We start from the raw sequence: 21,015 nt of genomic DNA, 5'->3' as shown, positions 1-21,015 counted from the left end.
GATGACTCATAACGTGTGTGTAGGCACAGTGTGAAACATGCATGAGCAAATCTTTGTGGCATGTTCTCTTTTAGAAAAACACCAGTAGTGATGTGTTTCTTTGTGTGGATGTATTATTTGTACGTTAGGTCTCATTTGTAATCGAGATTGTTCATCTCAAAGGGACCATGTTTGTTATAGTTTTGTCCATCGCTGTCGATTATAACAACATTTGAATCACCAAAGTCATTTCTGAGACCTGGGAATGAGGTGACATCACCACCGAGTCTGAGGGATCAAGAAACACAAGTAGTCTGACTATCAGGCAGGTTGGAAACAAACCAGGAGTTTATCTTAACCACTTTATTGGGACATAAATTGGGAAAGTGTGCATGACCAACATGTTGCCAATAATCCTGTGTGCCCTGCAAGAACAGCAGGTCAAAGTCGAAGCAGGAAGTAGGACTGTAAACTGGGATGGATGTTTACAACACACAATTCATTTTCTCTTCCACATAAGCTTTACTAAGCTGCTGGTTTGTATTCAGTCCGTCTGATTATCTGGCTGCTTGTGTTTTTTCGACAAGTCTTACTTCTTTTTAGGGTACAATGAGTATGGTTATATTATTACTGATAGAAATAAAAACTACAAAAAAGAATGCAATAATGTAATGTAATAAACTCTAGTTGTTCTTGAAAGTTATAACTCATATTTTTGACTCCATCTTTGATACCAAAGTTGACACATCAGAATACAAAGACAACATTCGATCCAAGCATTGCAGAGGTTAAAACTGGATTTATACTACTACTACTACTACTACTACTACTACTACCACTACTGCTACTACCACTACTACCACTACTACTGCTACTACTACTACTACTACTACTACTACTACTACTACTACTACTACTACTACTACTACTAAATCATTCTGTCAGAAGTTAAGTAACATATTCAACTTGAGCGGGTGTAAATAGCCAATTAGCTGCCGACTGATGTGTGACTATTGTGATCCGGGTTCAAATAGATACTCCGTAAAAGAAACCAACATGGACTGTCGGTAGGAAACAGGACGCGAGAAGTGTTCTCCCGTGCTAAAGTCCGATGTTTTGTTGTTTGGGAACACAGTGACATTGCTAAAAAATAAGTCATATGGGTCAAGAAACACAAGCAGTCAGACCATCAGACTGGTTGCATTCAAACCACTAGTTTATCCAGCATGTAGTGTCTGAAAATGAGCACACCTCCTTTGAATAGGAAAATGATGTGCAAATGATGGTAAGTACAGTAGGTCAATGTTGAAGCCGGAAGTGTGTCTAGAACCTGTGATGGATCGTTACAACAGTTTGGGTGATCATTTTACCATTTGCCTTCATTTTCTCACCCAAAGAAAAGTTTGACCAAACTGTAGGTTGAAGTACAATGAGTAGAATTAAAATGTCTTGTTAATTGCAAACAGCTGCCTTCTGCTGCTGCTGGAAACAGGATCAATGAAAGCAGAATCTTTGGTCCCAAAAACCAAAAGAGTGAGCCAAAAGATGCTACAAAGCTACAGAGTTGGTGATATTTTCTGTGGGTTCGTCACTACGACCTGTTTCACATTACACATGTATCCGTTGTTGATAAGTTGATAAGATAAGAATATTAAAAAAGTGCAGCGTTAAAAAACAACATCAAAAGAACAAAGCTGAAGCGGTAGATGAGTCCCGGGCAGCCGTGATGGTGAAATTTGGAAGTGGGTTATGGGGGTTAGGGGTTCATTATTCAAATCAGATGTTTGCTTTTGTTCTTCCAAGACATGAAAATCAATACAGTTTTAACAAGAGAAGGTCTTGGTCTCTTGTGTGTATGTGTGTGTAGTCACGTGTAAGAGTCCCATCATTTGAATGTGTTTGATAATGTGAGATGGGAGTTTTGTTTTTGTGTGTGTGTGTGTGTCAATGGTCTCTTGTCTGTCTAAAAGGCCTGTTTGTCTGTCATGACCTTCACAGACACAAACACAGAGACACCAACTGTGTGTGTGTGTGTGTGTGTGTGTGTGTGTGTGTGTGTGTGTGTGTGTGTGTGTGTCCAAGACAGGCTCACAAAGACATCATGGTTCCCATGGTTCTGTGTGGACAATGCAACAAGATAGCACTATGTTGTCATATTTTCCAAAGAAAGTGCAAACTATAATATTAGACAAATAGGAAGAAGTGAAACACATAATCCAGACTAGGGATGTTAATAATTAACCGTTAACTGACATTAAGCATTTTAACCGATTAACGCTATCGGTTAAAACGGTTAAAAGAAATGTTAATAATTAATTAAAAAGCCGAGAAAAACTTGTCACTTTACGGGAAAAGCTGGTCCACCTTAAGAGCCCACCTTAAGAGCCCACCTTAAGAGGCGCAGCCGGCGTTGCAGATACAGGAAGTTGGCTCCTGTCATAGTTTTCGCGTGACGTCAGGGCCCTATGGGAACGCCCCCCTGGAGGGCAATACAACGCCGTCTCCCGCTGCCCGCCAGCTAACAAGGTGACTGAATTTCGTCGCAGACCTTTTGATTTTCGCCATCTATTGAAAATGCCGGACAGTTGTTGTGCAATTGGATGCACTAACCGACGGGGAGACAAACCTGGGATGTGCTTTTACCGTATCCCTTCAGAAAAAGACCACTTAGAAAGGAGGAGATTGTGGATTTCTGCCCTCAGACGTGACTCGCTTGAGCGGAGGAGATGTAGCCTCGTAGCATTTATTCACCGACAAATAGACGTCTGTACGAGGGTCGGTTATCGGTTAAGAACATTCTTCAAAATTAACATTCAGAATCCAGACTAATAGTAACAGAGTTGATTCTGCCTAATGGAGGAAGGACAGCTGGCAAAAGAAAAAATCGCCGACTGTGTGAATAAGTAAATTAACAGACGTATAATATCACTACCCCGTCTAGAGCGTGGGTAGATCTGACTAGGATTACTTTGTGATTTCTGTTAAATGAATATGTTGCTTTTAGAGCAAACTTGGGAACAAATAGAAAATAAATATAAGAGCATAATTCGAAGCAGTGAGCAGGCTTACTTTCTTGTCTTATAATCACCCACAGCATACATAAAGTAGGCCAACCGTTAGCAAAGCAACCGAGGCAATGCGTACAGTCTGTGGGATTGTAAATGCACGACATTGACGTTTGATATACATTTGATAAATTATTTTTGATCTGCTCCCAAGTCTGTTTCACCGTGCCGGGGATGCAGCTGAAAGAATTAGGCTAAAATATTGTCATGCACGCTATAAGAATACATCTTAGCAACACATTAATTTAACAGAACACACATATGTAATTATAATCAGAATTCTTGTGCAGTGATATTGTAAGCCTATTGATTTACACATTCACACATGGCAGATCTTTTGCCAGCTGTCCTTCCTGCATCTGTCAGTTTAAACTGTGTTGTTTTTAGTCTGGATTATGACTTAAACTTCTTCATATGTGTGTAATATTAGCACACGATCTGCGCACCGAGCTCTGATTGGTCAGTAGGCGGTGCTTTTATTACGAGTTGATCTCTGTTCCAAATGTTTTTAAGGTTATGCCTCCGTGGCTTATTTTGGAACAAATTGTAGCTTTATGTTTTCTTCACTCAACCTGAAGAACTTCCACACCGACGACATGCTGTGTGTGTGTGTGACATTACTGACAGTGCCGCTGTGTGCAAAACCATCATGTGGCTGTTGCACATGTGTCTGACCGGCAAAAAACTTGGATATATGAATATGAGACCGTTGAAAACCGTTCGGCTTCGATCGGCTGCTGATTGACGGTGCATCTCTAGCTGTTGGTTTAGGAAGCGCTTGATTTATGCAGCAGAGAGCGGATCATGTATTTTAACGTCAATATCACAGTCGATCATGTTCATTTAATTGTGGGAAGCCAAAATCCTGATCGCATTTAATATTTGATTAATTGAGCAGCCCAACCTCAGGACACTGAATGATGACAGTTAAAGTAGGGTTGGGCGGTATACCGGTTTCCACACAGACAGCGTTAAGGCTGCGGCGCTGCTACTGCCAGCCCTCAACAGATCATTTTAACTGTCTATTTTGGCTGAGAAAAAATGGGCGAAACGACGAATCTCTGCCTGATGTCAGACAGAATTATGAACTCGTTGCACTCCGTTTCCAGTCGACTCAGTGGAGTGGGCGGATTCAAAGGACTGGACCCATGGCAACGAATCTCTATGAGCAGCAGCCGAGCTGCTCAAGGTCCATGTGTCTTTTGTACAGTACTGGTCCAACAGCGTCTACACTGCGCAAAGTGTTATTTTGAAACTCTTTCATCATATGTGTTAAGATCTAAAAGGTTTTGATTCCTGATGTAAAGATGTAGATTCTTTAAGTGTTATGTAATTCCCAGTTTGGCCAATACATCTGCAGTATGAGGAAGCCATTTCTGTTTGAATTCACCTGGTATTCCGTGGTATCGATCATATATAAAATGTCGTAAATGTATTAGGACAGAAGGTTGTCAGTAAACATGCTGAACACTAAGGAGGCAATGGCTCACATTTACAGCAGTGCAAGATGTGCACTACACATCCTGTTTAATAAAGCAAACCCTATGGAACGCTTTTGGCAGTGGCAGCCCTGAGCAGACTGGACATCCTTCACCCTCCTTAATGACTCAATTTGTGACAGTAGGCAAACTCAATCTAGTCCACAGTGTGATCCATGAGCTGGAAGATGGGAAGTGACAAAGAGTTTCATGGTAAAGAACAGTGACTGAGGTCAACCTTGCAGCAGGATCTCTGCGCTGAGACTACACTCGGCTTTGGCCTGCAGGTTTCATCGGAAATGCAGCGCAAAATAATCTTGTCAATTTTGTCTTTTTCCCTTGCAGTGGGTGCTGGCCTTTGAGATCTTCATCCCGCTGGTCCTCTTCTTCATCCTCCTGGGTCTGAGGCAGAAGAAGCCAGCGATTCCTGTCAAGGAAGGTAGGCAGACATAGTAGAACATGAACGAAGACAGCAGGGGGAGATGGGTTCTATCAATACAATCTACTGTACTCTTAAAGGATAAAAGGAGTCCCCAATAAATGACCTTTTTGATGAGTTACAATTGGATATTTATTAAGGATTTGTGATCCTTTTTAGGTGTAGTCTAAACAGACAAATTGTGCTTGTCCTCATTGACTAAAGGACCACACAGAGATGTTCACCAGTATAATGGAAGAAAGGCACCACAAATTGCATGTTTTGACACTTGATATGTATTTTCAGAGCCGTGATATTTTCTCTTTCAATCTCTGAATATTTTGTTGAGCTAACAACATCAGGCAATAACAGATATCTCCCACATATAGTCATCTGCTTGCGAGATAAATACATGCTTGCAGGCAGTGCCAAAAATGTCTTTTCTTCAACTGATATTCTAGTTTCAGCAGTAGGAAATGCTTTCTTTTACGCTCCATTAATTTCCAGACATGCAGTCCGGCTTTAAACTTGACAGGCCTTGTAAATATCCCCTCGGACAGAGTAGGGAAGTCCAGACAAATTTGTTAGTTTTGGTCTTTTCATGGGACTTGTTGACAGGTCAGTGGTAGAATGTAACTAAGTACGTTTACTCAAGTACTGTCCTGAAGTACTAATTTGAGGTACTTGTACTTTACTTGAGTATTTCCATTTTATGCTACTTTATACTACTTTTCAGATTACAATTTGCCATACCCTTCCTTCTTGTCCGGTGAAAACCATGTATCTCCAGATGTGTGTATTTTGAATTTTTGTGATTAACTCAAGGGGGAAGTGTTCTGTTATGAGTTGAGAAAATTCTCCTACCTCTTAAGCTAGATAAAGTATTTAAAAAGCCTCTTGGATCAGCTGGTAAATGCATCATCACAGAGATGAAAACAGAGGCTGTTTGTCTGAGCTCATGAAAAGTTGACTTTTTAGAGACGCGTGGTTAGCGGACAGCGACGCTACAAAAGTATGATGATTTTATAGAATATGATGTATTGCTCTAGATTAAATACCCAACAGTATATAAAATAGTTCAAATCAACGCAACATTTAAACATCTAGAGCAGTAAAAGGAAGATACATATTAATGCAGCAGTAATATTGATACAAAAACAATGATAATAGTAAAACATTGACAGGGACCATTTTTCCAAATGGGTACTTTTACTTTTGGTACTAAATTTAGTACTGCTGCCCCCTCTTTTGTTAGATCTTTGTTTCTTTGTATATATTGTATTTTTGATATTTATTATGTCAATCACAGTGCTGGAGGGGCAACACCGCATTTCGCTGCACAATGTAGACATAGATGTTGATTATGTGACAAATAAAAACTTGAAACTTGAAATTGTTTCTTTAATGCCAATAGAGTGCTACAGGAATGAGTCCTAAAACCTGGAAATGAGTTAGCATTTTCACACTTCCTGTTCCCTCGTCTGGAAGTCAACGGGTTTTTTGAATGGGTTCTTAGTTAGAAGCCTGAAATCAGGTCTGTGGTTAACACAAGCTGAAGAGATTTTAACGTTTTGTTCTACGACATAAAATACATCAATAAATACCCCACTCGTGAATTTTGAAGCCTTTATTTTTCTTTGAAAAAAGTAGTTGCTAACAAGTGGCTGAATGAGACTACAAGACTCCGCCGACTCGTCCGTCTTTACAGCCTCGTTGTGTATACTCCGTGGTGTAGTTTGTTTATAGCCTAACGTTAGCTTTTTACTCCTGGTGATTGTATTTACACTTCAAAAAATCATTAAAGGCGGTGTGTTCATTTGTAGAGATTATCTTGCTGAACAAAACATGGAAGTATCATAAACTTGTGTTTGCCACAGAGCTTATTTCTGCAATAATCCAAAACCCGATGGAGAAATCCCGTTGATGTTCATGGTGATGCTAACTTCCTGGTTGGCCAACAAAATACATCATCCCTGGAGCACTCGATTTAAACACATCTACGGGTTGGAGGGTTTTAAATTAAAATAGTTTATTTACATTTAAGCAGTATGCCATTATTGCTGTGCATTTGTTGAAAGTAATTTGTTGATAAAATCCTCAAAGTGGCAGCAGATTGATGCTCTAGAAACACATGTGGTTCATTTTAAAAAGAGGATTGGTACCAATATCCTCTGAGTAACTCCAACAGTGATCACAAGAAAGTTGAGGAAATGAGTGAATCCATGTTGCATATGTGCAGCTGACTGCTTGGCAACATCCACTGTTAGTAAACCAGAGAGGGAGTTCAGAAGTCCATGGAGAGGACAGAGCGGGAATAGAGAATACAGAAAATGTATGCTTTTAATGAATTAATTACACATAACTTCTGTCTTAGTAATTGCAAGAATGTTATGTTTCAACCATAGACTGTATAGAAGAAGTGGACGTAGCCACTGAGACATCACCCATCGGTTTGTGGACTTTTGAAGTCTTGAGTTCGTCATTTTGGCTGTCGCCATCTTGGTATTTGGCCGTCGCCATGTTGTTTTTTTGCAACCAGAAGTGACATGAGAGGGTGGAGCTAATTAAGACCGAACGCTGAATAAGACATTTTTAGGCGACCAAAAAGGTTCTAATTAACTTTCATGAATTGGAAACACACTGTGAAAGGGTTAAAGTCGTAGTAGCGACTTGTCAATCACAAGGTAGCCCCGCCTAAAGCATCTCATAGAAGTCATAGACTTCTATACAATCAGACTTCTTTTTGCAACCAGAGGAGTCGCCTCCTGCTGGCTGTTAGAAAGAATGCAAGTTTAAGGCACTTCCGCATTGGCTTCACTTTTCAGATCCGGAGGTAGTCCACTGGCTTGAACTGGTGCATGTAGATTGCTATACTATATAATATACTAGCTTGTGATAGGTACTACATGCCCAGGCTGCCTATTTGCCTGCATGACGTTGTGTATGTAGCTACTATTAACAGGACTGTTTGTGTTCAACGATCTAGTTGCTAACAGTGGTTGTTGCCAAACTGTCAGCCGAGTCGAGACTGGCCAGTAGAAGCATGTCTTGCATCTTTCAGCTATAGGTTCCACCCATGAGATTCAGCTCAACACCAAACAAAGCTTTTGGATTTGCAAACAAAACTTGTGGATTTTCATTGATACATTTTTAATAACAATTTTATTTGACTTGCAATAAAACACTTTTTGATTGCAGTTTCATTAGTTATGCTCTTTAATCTATTTTAATGATTACAGTGTGGAAGGTTTTACTCTTAAATCTATTCCATTGATTGGATAATACGATGTCCTCGGTCATTCCCTTTCACATTAACTTGCACTATGTTGTTTTAAATATAGAAAGTGAACACTAATGCTGACTCAAGTTTGTCTAAATCTGCATGCACTCATAAAGATATGATGTAGTTCTGTTCAGTATGGTCATGCATTTTAAACAGGCAAACACGTTTTTGCTAAGCTGCTGCTGCTACAAATATGTGATTTGCCTCTCACCATGTGCTGTAGCTGTTGTGTCTTTTAGTTTTCAATATTGTGTTGCACTGTCCTTGATTGTTGTCATGAACTTTGTTCTAAGTGTACTTGCTGTTGCCTGTAGCCATTGTAGCACGCAATTTATTTTGATGCTTTTTGTCTTTTTTGTTTTACTTCACCTTTTTCTCGTGTCTGCTGTTCTTTCTTTGTTTCTCTCTTTTTGGCTGTTTCTTTCTTTCTTTGTGCGTGATGCATGTTCTCAACGTGTTGGATGGACCAGTGTGTAAGTTTACTTCATCGTCACTTAAGCTAATTCTATCCTCACACCTGATCCTGGCTGACATGATACATTAATGAAGACATTTTGATCTCTTGGTTAACTTAACCAGGGTGTGTTAATCCTGTTGTTGTGTGTTTGTATATACAGTATATACTATATGTTCACCTAACCCTGATTACCATGTGTCATGGAAGGCCATCTCCCAGGACCCGAACATGTCAGTCACTCAGCGGCTCATGAAAAAACATCTTTAGTTATGTTAGGTCTCTGCCCTTAAAGCCGAGCTCCTTTGCTCCCATCATAATTACTACGATGCCCCTTGTTTCGGGGCATTTGCTAAAATGACTGATGCTGTCGTTCTTCTTTGGTGCAGTCTGAAAATCAAAGATGGCGTAGGATTTCTTCCTTACCCCGGACTAGGGATGCACTGATACCACTTTTTTTCAGACCGAGTACAAGTACAAGTACTTACATTTGAGTACTCGCCGATACCGAGTACCAATACGAGTACTTCTCTGTGCCAAAAGACCCTCGTTAACAACCAGCTGGTGGGTGTGAGCGACACAGGACAGGCTGGGGAGTCCCGCATACGAGGCGGTGCGTCGAGACCGGCTCTAGGTCGGCTTGGAAAGGCTCGAGGCGAGGGTGCTTCCCGGAGCCGTGGCCAAAGTGTCAACGGGGCCGACTGTCCCTTAGTGCGCCCCAACCGCGTCGTGCCCCCAGGGCAGGCCTGGCCCACGTAAAAGGCGTCAGGGGTCTGCGGCGATGCCTGCAAACCACCCGACCCGTCTTGAAACACGGACCAAGGAGGGCAAGCAAAACCCCGTGGCGCAATGAAAGTACGCTGCCGTAAAGTGGTACCGGTGCCGTTGTATTGGAGCCGTTTTGCGAGTACAAGTACATGAGCACAGTATCGGACAGTATCGGAGAGATGCACCGATACCGATACCAGTATCGGGTATCGGTATCCGTATCCGTACGCAGCTAAGCAGCAGTGCGTAGCTTCTGGTCATCTTTGATTTCACGTAGTTTGTTTTGACTTCAATGAAAGAGACCTTTCTCTGTCAGAGTAATTCATACTTTTGTTTGGTTTTTAGAAATTTTGTAAACTTTTTGTCCACAATGTGGAAAACTGTCTTTGGCTTCACCACAATCAACACAAGTTACAAATCAGACAATAGTAGGAAACAATAAAAACACTGAAGGAGCTCTGAGTTCAATCATATCTTATCAAATACAGTTCTGTTGGCCTATTACAGATGTACAATGTGCAAATTCCGCAAACATGAGACAAATGTGCAAGTTTAGTGCAGGGTGGAGGTGAGGGGGATTAACTATGTAATTAATTATTTAACTGCGCTTGGGACAAATGATTTCTTATAGACATTTTTGGTGACTTGTCTAACTTTTTGTGGCAGTCTAAATCACCTTCCTGAGGGAAGTAGTTCAAATTGTCGGTACGATGGACGGGACGGGTCACTTGTTATGTCAAGAGCTTTCCTTTTGGTATTCAGTGCATGCCTGCTGCTTAGTTGGATCTGTGGTTTCCCTTTAATTTTACTGGCCGTATTGACCACGCTTGACACTTTCTCTTTACATTTGACATTCAAGTGTCCGTATACCAAGTGTTTTTTTCACCTTTTAGATTGCAAAAAATATTCCCTGCCTCTACCATTAATCCACATTTTCAAAGAATTCTTCAAGTTTTATGAGCCACTGAATGACTAAATTGTTCTGGGTTTCAACTGTATCTGTGTGTGTACATAGGTGAAAATTAATATATATAAACTGGTGGAAAAAAGTTCGGAAACTTGTGTTCGTTGGATTATTTCTCTGTTGTTACAATGCTAGTTGGCATTGTATTTTACATGGTTAGAAAGCCTGTTTATTTACCTTCACAATGATGTCCAACTTGTAAGGATCATGCATTTGTGGGATGAGCAGCACAGCTGATTATGTGGGTAGCGCCCAAGAAAAATTTGCCAAAATGCTCTGCCAATGGTAAACAGTGTATTCTCCTGTTGGTATTGACTCTTGTTTTGAGTTGTTTGGTGGATTGGATGATTGAACTCTCTATCAGTAACAAGGAACAAACAAGACATATTGGCTATTTTACACTTTATTCATTTAATACACCGTCAGGAGCCTCAGTAGTGGTGGAAGATCCATACGTAGCCACAACAGCCTGGCACCTCCTCCTCATGCTGGTCACCAACCTGGTCACACGTTGCTGTGGGATGGCGTTCCATTCCTCAACCAGGATTCGTTGCAGGTCGGCCAGCGCGGTTGTGTTGGTCACTCTAACACGTACAGCACGCCCAAGCTGATCCTACAAGTGTTGAATTGGGTTGAGGTCTGGACTCTTGGCAGGCCGTTCCATTCTCTCTACTCCCACATTGTGGAGGTAGTCTGTGATAAAGCTCTGTGGGGGCGAGCGTTGTCATCTTGGAGGATGAAGTTAGGTCCCAGATTGTGGAGATATGGGATCGCCACTGGCTGCAGAATCTCATCCCGATATCTCACTGCATTGAGATGGCCTTCAATGATGACAAGCCTTGTTTTGCCAGTGAGGGAGATCCCCCCCCCCCCAACATCATGACACAGCCCCCACCAAAAGCTCTTACTCCATCGGTGCAACAATCAGCATAGCGTTCTCCACGTCGTCTCCATACTTTGACCTGCCGTCCAACTTTGGCAGACAGAACCTGGACTCATCACTGAACATGACATTCCCCCACATGTTCAGGTTCCATTGTCTGTGTTGTCGACACCAGCGCAAACGGGCCTGACGGTGAAGGGCAGTCATTGCAGGCTTCCTGATAGCCTTATGGGAATACACTGTTTACCATTGGCAGAGCATTTTGGAACATTTTTCTTGGGCGCTCCCCACATAATCAGCTGTGCTGCTCATCCCACAAATGCATGATCCTTACAAGTTGGACATCATTGTGAAGGTAAATAAACAGGCTTTCCAACGATGTAAAATACAATGCCAATTAGCATTGTAATAACAGAGAAATAATCCACCAAACACAAGTTTCCGAACTTTGTTTTTCCAGTATATATATACCTCCCCCTTTGAGTGTGTTCCTCTCAGCCCTGACACATCTAGTCTAATTATTTCTTTTAACATTTTTACAAAAGCTTCTAACAGGCCCTCACTACATTCTGTTTTTCTGCAGTGTCCCTAATAGTGCTGAATTATATGAGACATCTTAATGCTTATTGTGACTTTAACTCTGTTGTCCCTACCTGTGTGTCTTGTTGTGTAGTTTTTGTGTGTTTGGATGATTTGTGGGCACAGAGTCGGTCGGACAACTTGTGTATTTGATTGAGTCTGTGAAAACAACTGGCTTAATTTAATGAACTGCTGTTCATCCCACGTAATTCCTTTTCCATACAGCGGCTTGTGTTCTTAACGTTGTCTCTCTACAATTCATGTTTAACTCAATGATGGATTCTGACCTGTGTTTAACACCTTGACTTGGTGATATTCACAGCTTGCTGGCCAGAGAGGACAGATGTCAATGAACTGAATGAATTTACCTACTTCATGTCAACATTTCCAAGTACCTCACAGACCCACTTCCATTATTCAAACGCACTGTGAGGTTATATATCATTGAATTATCACTTGATAATTGATTGCTAGACCCTTTAATTGCTAGTTAAACACCTCTGTATCACTTTTGAAATCATGGGTAGAAAGCCTAAACCCAGATAAACTAAATCTGGGTTTGGATTTGACTAAAGATGACGGGGTCTCAAACTTGAATGCCCTCTTCAGTCCTCCTGGGGTTTAACAGCAGGCGTGCAAGTGCAGCTTTAGTTTCTATTCTAGGATCAAATTCATGAGTCGTTCTTTTGCTTTCGTTAATTGCTGAACTTTAATAACTGTGGTAGGTGATATAGAGGACATAATAAGGATCCAGAAATATCTGGTGCACATTTTAACAACAAACTTACAAAGTCTATAAAGGCATAAACAAAGATTTACTGCACATCATTACAATTATGCAGATGGGAGAGTTTAATTTCTCCCAAGAAGGAATCAGTCTCTAAAACTACACACTGGGTTTATCTTCTCACCCTTGTGACCCTTGTCCTTCTGTTCTGCATATTCTCCTAGACACAGTTTAAGGTGTTCATCTTATTGTGGGATTCTCTATTGTAGCAGAACATGAGTCAATTTAAAAAGAAAAGATAATTGCACACTAACCATAGTAGAAATGGTTAATGTACTCTGACAAATGTGTTTGTTAAATGTCTCTGTTCTGTAGGGGTAAAGGTCGGAGATTTACATATATATTACTCCATTGAGGGGAAATCTGTTTTACAGGAGTGTCCTGGCTAAGAGCAGCAGCACATAGAACAGGATCATGTCAAATTGATGCAACAACAGCGGTCTAAATTACTGAAGTTTTGTGCCTGCCTGAAGTATTTTCAAGTCAGAGGGAGCAGGAAACTCTAAAGCTCCTTTTCATGGAATATGTAACACTTTTATGTTAATGTTCATTTAAAGGTCCGATGTGTAGTATCTGGAGGTATCTGGCGGTGAGGTGAGGAGATTGAAAACAACTGAAGCCTCTCCCGTGTGCCAAGCGTGTTGGAGAGCTACGGTGGCCGACGCGAAAACGCGAATGTCCCTCTCTAGAGCTAGTTGTTATGAGAGTAGCGTCGGTCATTTGGAGCAGAGCCAGTGCGTAGAGTGTGTGTGTACGTGGGAAGTGAGTGGTGAAGCAAGAGAGAGAGAGAGCGGCGGCGACGGGACCGAGTAACGTTATCGACTCCGGCCCAAGCAGGAAAAGTTAACTGTTCTACTGTAGAAACATGGCGGAGCAACATGGCAGACTCTGTGGCGAGTACCTGCTTCCTACTGTATGTAGATATAATCGGCTCATACTGAGGTAAAAAAAACACGACGATTTTCAGGTGATTATACACTAAAAGACATACTTATTAATATTATATTCCATTTCTACCAATAGATCCCCGTTAATTGTTACACACTGGTCCTTTACATAAGCTTTATTCAGACATGTTAGGACATTTACATAAAAAGCCACAACGGCGCCCAAGATGGAGTGGATATATAATAAATGAATATAACAAATGAATATAATAAACATTACATAAGATAAAGACATACCTTATATAATTACAACTGTGTTATAGAATAATCTCAATCATTAATGAGCTCTTTATAAAGCTTCTGTTACAGATGAAGATATATTTGTGCACCAGGCAGGATTTCTATCCCCTTCTTCCATTTGTCAGAAAGGTGGATGATATGAGAAAGAGAGTGAACTGGAGGACAATAAGAACTGTGTTTGTGGTCCAATGTGCACGGTCCACGCTCACAGATGAGCTTCAGCAGCACCGTACCCATGGAAACATCGGGCTATTAGCAAGAGCTGAAGTTTCTTTATTTATTTATTTTTCCTGGTTGAGAGCTTGTCCAGCCAGATGAACAAAAATATCACGGGCCATGTTTGTGCATCAAAATGATGAAAGGCCTGTGTGTTCAGCATTGACATGTGGGAGCCTCTCTGGCCATTAGCTGCTGCGCTGCCTTCAGGTGGCTCATCTGACATCTTTCTTCCTTTCCAACTCTAACACAGAATCTTTCCCTTTGCTTTTTCATCCTCATTGTCCTGTTTGGTCCTCATTTTCCTCTTTTTCCACATCTGTATTCCCTTACCACCCTCCTGCACATACATCCTCTTTCTTTGTCTGTGGTTTTGTCTTTTCTCTTCTTGTCCCTCCTACCCCGTTATTCCTCCCTCATGACCAGCCTTTTACAGCGCATCCCCGCTCACCTCGGCTGGCATCATTCCCATCATGCAGTCGCTGTGCCCAGATGGACAGAGGGATGAATTTGGTTTCCTGCAGTACAAGAACTCCACGTGAGTAGATTTTGTCACTTATCAGTCTCCTAACTTTGTTTTTTTAGAGCAGTTGTTTGTCTTGAGTGATTTGGTTCTTTGTTTGGTCCATTACTTCTGTGAGAACACTGAGATCATCATGCAGAAAAGTTGAGCCAGATTCAATTTTTTCTTGGCCTCAAGTTTGCAACGAGATTGGTGGGCAACCTGTTCTACCTCTAAGCCACAGCCGCCCCGGTGCCGTGGAGAGGTCCCACGAGGGGATCAAATATTTCCGGTTCATTCTGAAACGGTGGCGGGTCTCTGTAATGAATGGGAAACACTGGGCTCCATCATACCAGCACACAGTCTTGAGCGGGCAGTAGGCTATTTACATACACAAAGGCCATAACATAACACTAGGTCACTCAGAGCTGTAATAAATTTAATTGGATGGCGATTCGTAATACAGTAATAGTAGTATAAATAGATACACATTTTTTAAGATGCATTTTTATTTATTTATTTATTTATTTACTATTTATTTATGTATTCATTAATTTTTTTGATCAGCCTTCCCAATGGGTGCTCAACTTTCTCAGTGGGTGCTCGAGCACCGGAGCACCGATGTGATCAGCACGTATGCTCTCATCAACGTTTGGCTGACTGGCCCCATGACGTCTCCAGTAGGACCGACCCTGAATCTTGAAGGGATCTTCCTCAGTCTCCCCTTCCTGGACTAATGATATTGGCTGAGCTGGTTTGGTTATTCTGGGTGGCAAGTTCTCTTGTTTCCCATAACCAACTTCCATTGTTCTAGGGAGGAGCCCCGAGCCTCCTCTTCCCTGTTGAACTTGGCCCACAATGTCTTCGTGGTGGATAGCAGATATTACTTGCTGTGTCACATTATTGGCACCTCCTCCCGGTTGCAGCAGCTGTGGAGTAGTCCATGACCATACAGACCATACAGACCATTTATTCTTGCTTCTAATATCAACTATCAATTTCTTAAACTAACCTTATTTATTAATACACTCTAAATTTGTTTAGTAACCTAATCATCAAACTCTTTCACATCTGAGAATGTATTCATATCACCTTCTGATGAGTAGGTGGGAGGTTGCGCTGTATGGAGTGACCACAGGTTCTGTCTGGACCTCGGCATTTTGGATCTGTTGGATCTTGCGGTGCGAACTTGGCTTGAGTCGTTTCCCTCCATCAGTTGCTGTCTTTGGCGTCCTCGGGCACCTTGGGATATGGTCAGCTGACACTTTCCCTCGGTGCGACTCTGCATGAACCGTTTTTCCCATCAACCATCTCTCTCTCTGGTGCAGTGGGTCTCGGTGCCATTTCTTCTTCATTCTCATATCACCTAAAATTAAACATGCGCAATAAAAAAACACTTTCTCGATACTTTGCTTCCTTATGCAAAGTTATTTGTAAATGTACTGTCTCTTAAAGAAAAGAACTAACAATGGTGCTATATTTCTTCTTCAGTGCAGTTTTGGAACAGTTCTAATGTCTAAATCTCCCTCTGTTAGTGTGACCCAGCTGCTGCAACGGATCAGTGAAGTGGTCGAACAGAACCGTCTCTTCACGTCTGACCGGCCTGGTTTGGGTCAAGAGCTTGAGACCCTGCAGCAGCACCTGGAGAGTCTCAGCTCCACCTCTGCACCGGACTACAACTCCAGTCAAGGTCTGACATAAAGCCATACTTTCACTAATGTGTTGGTGTGATGACTACCTCTTCCAGGTTTCTGTCACTTGATGATGTCGTCATGGGCACAAAAGTGAAATGGCTTTCTGTATATAGCTAGGCAAAAAATAAAAATAAAAATCGGACACTTTTTAATTTTCAGTGATACACAGTTGGACATCACTGGTCTAAGCCAGTAGCTCCCAGTCCTGGACATTCAATTTGAAAGTTTTGTAATGGTTTGCAATTTCTTTTTCCTTTTTGTCCAGAATGATATATTTCCTCCTGCTGATGTACAAAGTCGTGATACTCAGTTAGACAAGAGCTCTGTTGAAACGAGTGGCAAAGGAAATACTACTTTATCAGTTTAAGACATGTATCATATTCCTATAATAACCCATATTGGGACTTGGAGCATATCACATTTAGTGACTGACATTATGACTAATTTCAGTCATGTTGGTATGTTCAGTAAATTCATTTCTTCATATAGATGAGAGTTAGTGGAGAGCTGGTACAGTAAAAGATGCCTTGTCATTTGTTTGGGCGCATTTTGGCCTCAGTCAGAATCTTGTGCACAGCTGTATTTAAGATATTGTTTAATAATCATTACCGAGGTAAATGTGACAATTAATTATGACATTGATTTCAGGAGATATCACCCATCCTGAGATACTTTTCCTTCTTTTATGTTATTAACATCAATATAAAATTTCTGATGGACAAAAATGGAAGTTAGAAACATTTTGAGATCAGTCTCAAACTTTTTCATGTCAAGGACTTCCAAAATAGATGTCCAATAGACCATAGACCATAAATGTATTAGTAAATAGGATATAATCAATGTAAATGATATGCCAATACTACGTTAAATTCTGTTTATTTTGTGCTACTAGCACTACTAGCTACTGGCTGATAGCCGGTTGTTTGGGAACAGAGACGTTAATCCATCCACCACGGTACAGGCTGAGGCATACAGCCCATGGGTGTATTAGAAGAAAATAAAATTGATGAATTACAATTATATATCCATTATTACAGCGGCATACAGCTAGCAGGAAGCTGACTGAACCCGATATGTCATATGAATGTGCAGGGCGGTGCAGTCCGGTGGGACTGATGCACGTTCATTATGCCGAGGAAAATAACTCTGGATTCAGCTGTTAGTTAATTTTACAACTTTTAGGACATAATGATTTAAATGAGCCATATTTAAAGCTGCAGTGGGTAGAAATGGAGCAAATATGATTTAAGCAAATATTTTTATAAAATTGTCACTATATCGTGACAGTAGTGCATGAGACAGGTGATATGAAAAAAAAATCATGTGCCTCGGTGTCCTCCAGTGCTCCTAACGGCATCTGTACGATTTCACAGACCGGGGAAAACGACCAATCGGAGCCGACCTGGAGCCTTGCCGTCTCTGAGCAGCTGTCAATCACTGACAAACTCCGACCAAACGGTCAAACTAGGCAGCGCTGATCAAATATGAATCAATATTCTGTTACTATAATGTCTATTTCTTGCATAAAATGCATTTTAGTGTACTGTTTAGCTGTAAATTGAGAAGGTAGTGTCTAGAAAGGAGCCATCAAACTGAGGCAACACTCGCAAGATTGTTAAGGTTAGGCATTGACCTAGAATAGTGAAGGTTAGGATAGGTCATAGGGCAGCAAGTCTCGCAAGAGGTTTTGCAAGTTTTTGCAGATCTCAGATCAGATTTCGCAGTTTGGTGGCTCCCCATCTAGACACGACCAAATGAGAACGTTTGTGACCGGCAGCCATGTTGAGATCAGTTGAGGAAATACCAAGCACCGCCCACCAGCCGGAGCACACTTTCTCATTTTACAGTTAAACAGTACACTACAAGATGTTTCTGAAAACATTTTACACGAGAAATCAGTTTGACCATTTGATTGGATTTCACGAGTGATTGACAGCTGCCTCTGTTGAATAAACAGCCAATAGGAATGCTCTCTCTGAAATGACCTGTGATTGGTCAAAGTCTCCCATCTAGATTTTCTAAAGCCTGAAAACAGAGCCATGAGGAGGAGCAGAAGTCTAGTTTTCTCTCAGAACACTTGAATTACAATATGCCGAAAGGTTATTATGGAATTTTTGCCTAATGATGCCAAAAATATACTGCCTACTGCAGCTTTAATCATAAAATTGCACTCGTCAAGGTCACTTGTTGTGTGTACTGTATTTCAGTGGATATCTTGATGTATAGACAGACCACTGTTAAAGGTTGTTGGGAAGCTGATAAAAGCCATTGTTTTAGTGAATAAAGTATGTATTTACTAACAGAAAGATGAATTTGAAATCATCATGTTTGTGTGTGTGTGTTTGTGTGTGTGTTTGTGTGCGTGTGTGTGTGCGTGTGTGTGTGTGTGTGTGTGTGTGTGTGCTTGAATGCAGGCTTCACGCTGGCCAGTGTGTTGAAGAACCAGTCAGTTTTCCAGCAGTTCCTGATCAAGAACCTTTCCCTGTCCAACTCCACAAGCAGCCTGCTGCTCAACACTCCAGTCAGCCTCAGAGAGGTGATACACCGTTACTTTACTAACACACCTGTAGGGTTTCTTCACTTGTGATGGTAATAAAGACAAAGAACACTGAACCCACTTGAGTCCAACCCACGATCTCTCGCTGACTATTCTGAAGCACACAGTTCACTGTTCTAGGTTCTGGTAAAACCCTCCCTTTATCCACACATAGTCGTATTTTTACAGATCCAAATATACCTTCCCTTTAACACCACCTATTACAGCTCTAACAGGATAATGTGATCATAGCTCTGCCTTCTACTATGGAGGGATGGAGGACGACCTGAAGAAGTGGCCTCAGATAACCTACACTAGCATATTTAACCACATTATTGACTCCGTTGCTGCAGACGGTGAAGAGATGAACAATCTGAAAAGCTCTGAGGCAGATCAATACTTCCACAGTAACAAGGTTTTCTACACACAGATAACCGTACTTCAACTATCTGTAGTCTGAAGCTGCCCTGCACTCCGTGCCATGAACTGCCTTACATTTGAAACTGTACAGAAAATAGTCAAAGTAACTGGCTGTCATTAAACAATATGATACCTGATGTTCTCCTGGCTCTGCTGTCAGTCCTTTTAAGGACCCGATGTCTCTTCTCCGCTGCTCTCTATAGCCCAACTAACGTACACTAACTATAGTTTGTACACTAACCATTTTCCGTACAGACGACATTTTTCCGCCGATCGCTGAATAAATACTTTTAGATCGTACATCAAATGTATATGGGTGTCATCCTCAGTTCCCCCTCTTTCATTCCTGACCAAGCAAGACACCCCCACTCCATTAGTCCCTGTGAGATTTCAGTCAGTTTGTGAGGAGCACCCACAGTCTGTATTTAAATACATTGATATTTAAAAGATGATAATGTTTCTCTATGTCGTCTGTCATGCCTTGTTCTGTCAGCGTCAAATTTCAAAACTTTAATTGGCTAAAACCAATGAAGAAGTGATGTCCCTATCAGTGGATGAAGGGGTGAAGGGTTAATTAGCAGCTGAGCTGCAGCTGGGCTAATTAAAATCATCAGTGTTGTTAAATTACTAAACTGAAACCATGCTTCAAAACTTATTTCTGCAGTCATGATTGTGATTGCAATAGGTTTAGTAAATCAACCCCAAGGATCCCCTTTAAAGTAAACACTGCAGCGGTAATAGCAGGCTGCCGTCTGATAGGATCTCCTACATACATCTGTCCCAGGGAGAGACAGACAGCTACATCCACTACAGACTCAAGAGTGATGGAAACAGGAAATGTGAATTACAGAACAAATATCTGTCAGCAGGAGGCTGTCAACATGTTTGAAATGTTCTCTACTGTTCAATTTCAGTTCTCAGTCAGAGCTGAATGAGGATGAGTTTGAATAGATTTACACATTCACTGACGGCATTCAGCTCACACTGAAGTAACTTAGAATGCCTACATGTAAGTAATCACCAGTATTACAAGCAACCAGTAATGAAGCGGTAAAGGGTAAGAGGTCACTACACCCGGAAACACTGAATATATGAAAATTCTTTCTCTTCTCTTAATTTTACAATGGAAATCAGTGAGGAAGAATTAACAGGAAATGCTGTAAAGAATAAAAAAAATAATTATTCTCATGATTCTCCATGATTAATTGTGATTAATCGCAAATTAATCACATATTCTTTACCTGTTCAAAATGCACCTTAAAGGGAGATTTATCAAATATTTAATACTCTTATCAACACGGGAGTGGGCAAATATGCTGCTTTATGCAAATGTATGTATATATTTATTATTGGAAATCAATTAACAACACAAATCATTGACAATTATTGTCCAGAAACCCTCACAGGTACTGCATTTAGCATTTAGCATTGACTATAACTTGCTCCAAACTGCATGTGATTATCATAAAGTGGGCATGTCTGTAAAGGGGAGACTCGTGGGTACCCATAGAACCCATTTTCATTCACATATCTGGAGGTCAGAGGTCAAGGGACCCCTTTGAAAATGGCCATGCCAGTTCTTCCTCTCCAAAATTTAGCCCAAGTTTGGAGCATTATTTTAGCCTCGGATTCCTTATTTTTTTTAGTTTCATATGATACCAGTATCTTCACTCTGGCTTTAAAACTGAGCCCGCTACAACCTCCGAAAGATCAATTGCGTTAATGCGTTAAAGAAATTAGTGGCATTAAAATAAATTTATGTTAACACGTTAATATCGCGTTAACTTTGACAGCCCTAGTAC

The 21,015-nt window shown here is 41.1% G+C and overlaps 1 protein-coding gene across 1 annotated transcript in view; it reads left to right on the top strand.

The window, feature by feature from the left end:
* Positions 1 to 21,015, top strand: part of abca2 (ATP-binding cassette, sub-family A (ABC1), member 2) — a 116,323-nt gene that overhangs the window by 27,875 nt on the left and 67,433 nt on the right. The window contains exons 2-5 of the mRNA XM_074637117.1: positions 4,868 to 4,961; positions 14,488 to 14,599; positions 16,099 to 16,253; positions 18,672 to 18,793. Of these exons, the coding sequence (XP_074493218.1) occupies positions 4,868 to 4,961; positions 14,488 to 14,599; positions 16,099 to 16,253; positions 18,672 to 18,793 (483 nt within the window). The remainder of the gene's footprint in view (positions 1 to 4,867; positions 4,962 to 14,487; positions 14,600 to 16,098; positions 16,254 to 18,671; positions 18,794 to 21,015) is intronic.

The sequence above is a fragment of the Sebastes fasciatus genome, chromosome 6 (genome assembly GCF_043250625.1).
Source record: "Sebastes fasciatus isolate fSebFas1 chromosome 6, fSebFas1.pri, whole genome shotgun sequence".
In the NCBI taxonomy this organism is placed as follows: Eukaryota; Metazoa; Chordata; class Actinopteri; order Perciformes; family Sebastidae; genus Sebastes; species Sebastes fasciatus.
Note: the sequence above shows the minus strand (reverse complement) of the source record. Positions and strands in the feature narration are given on the sequence as shown.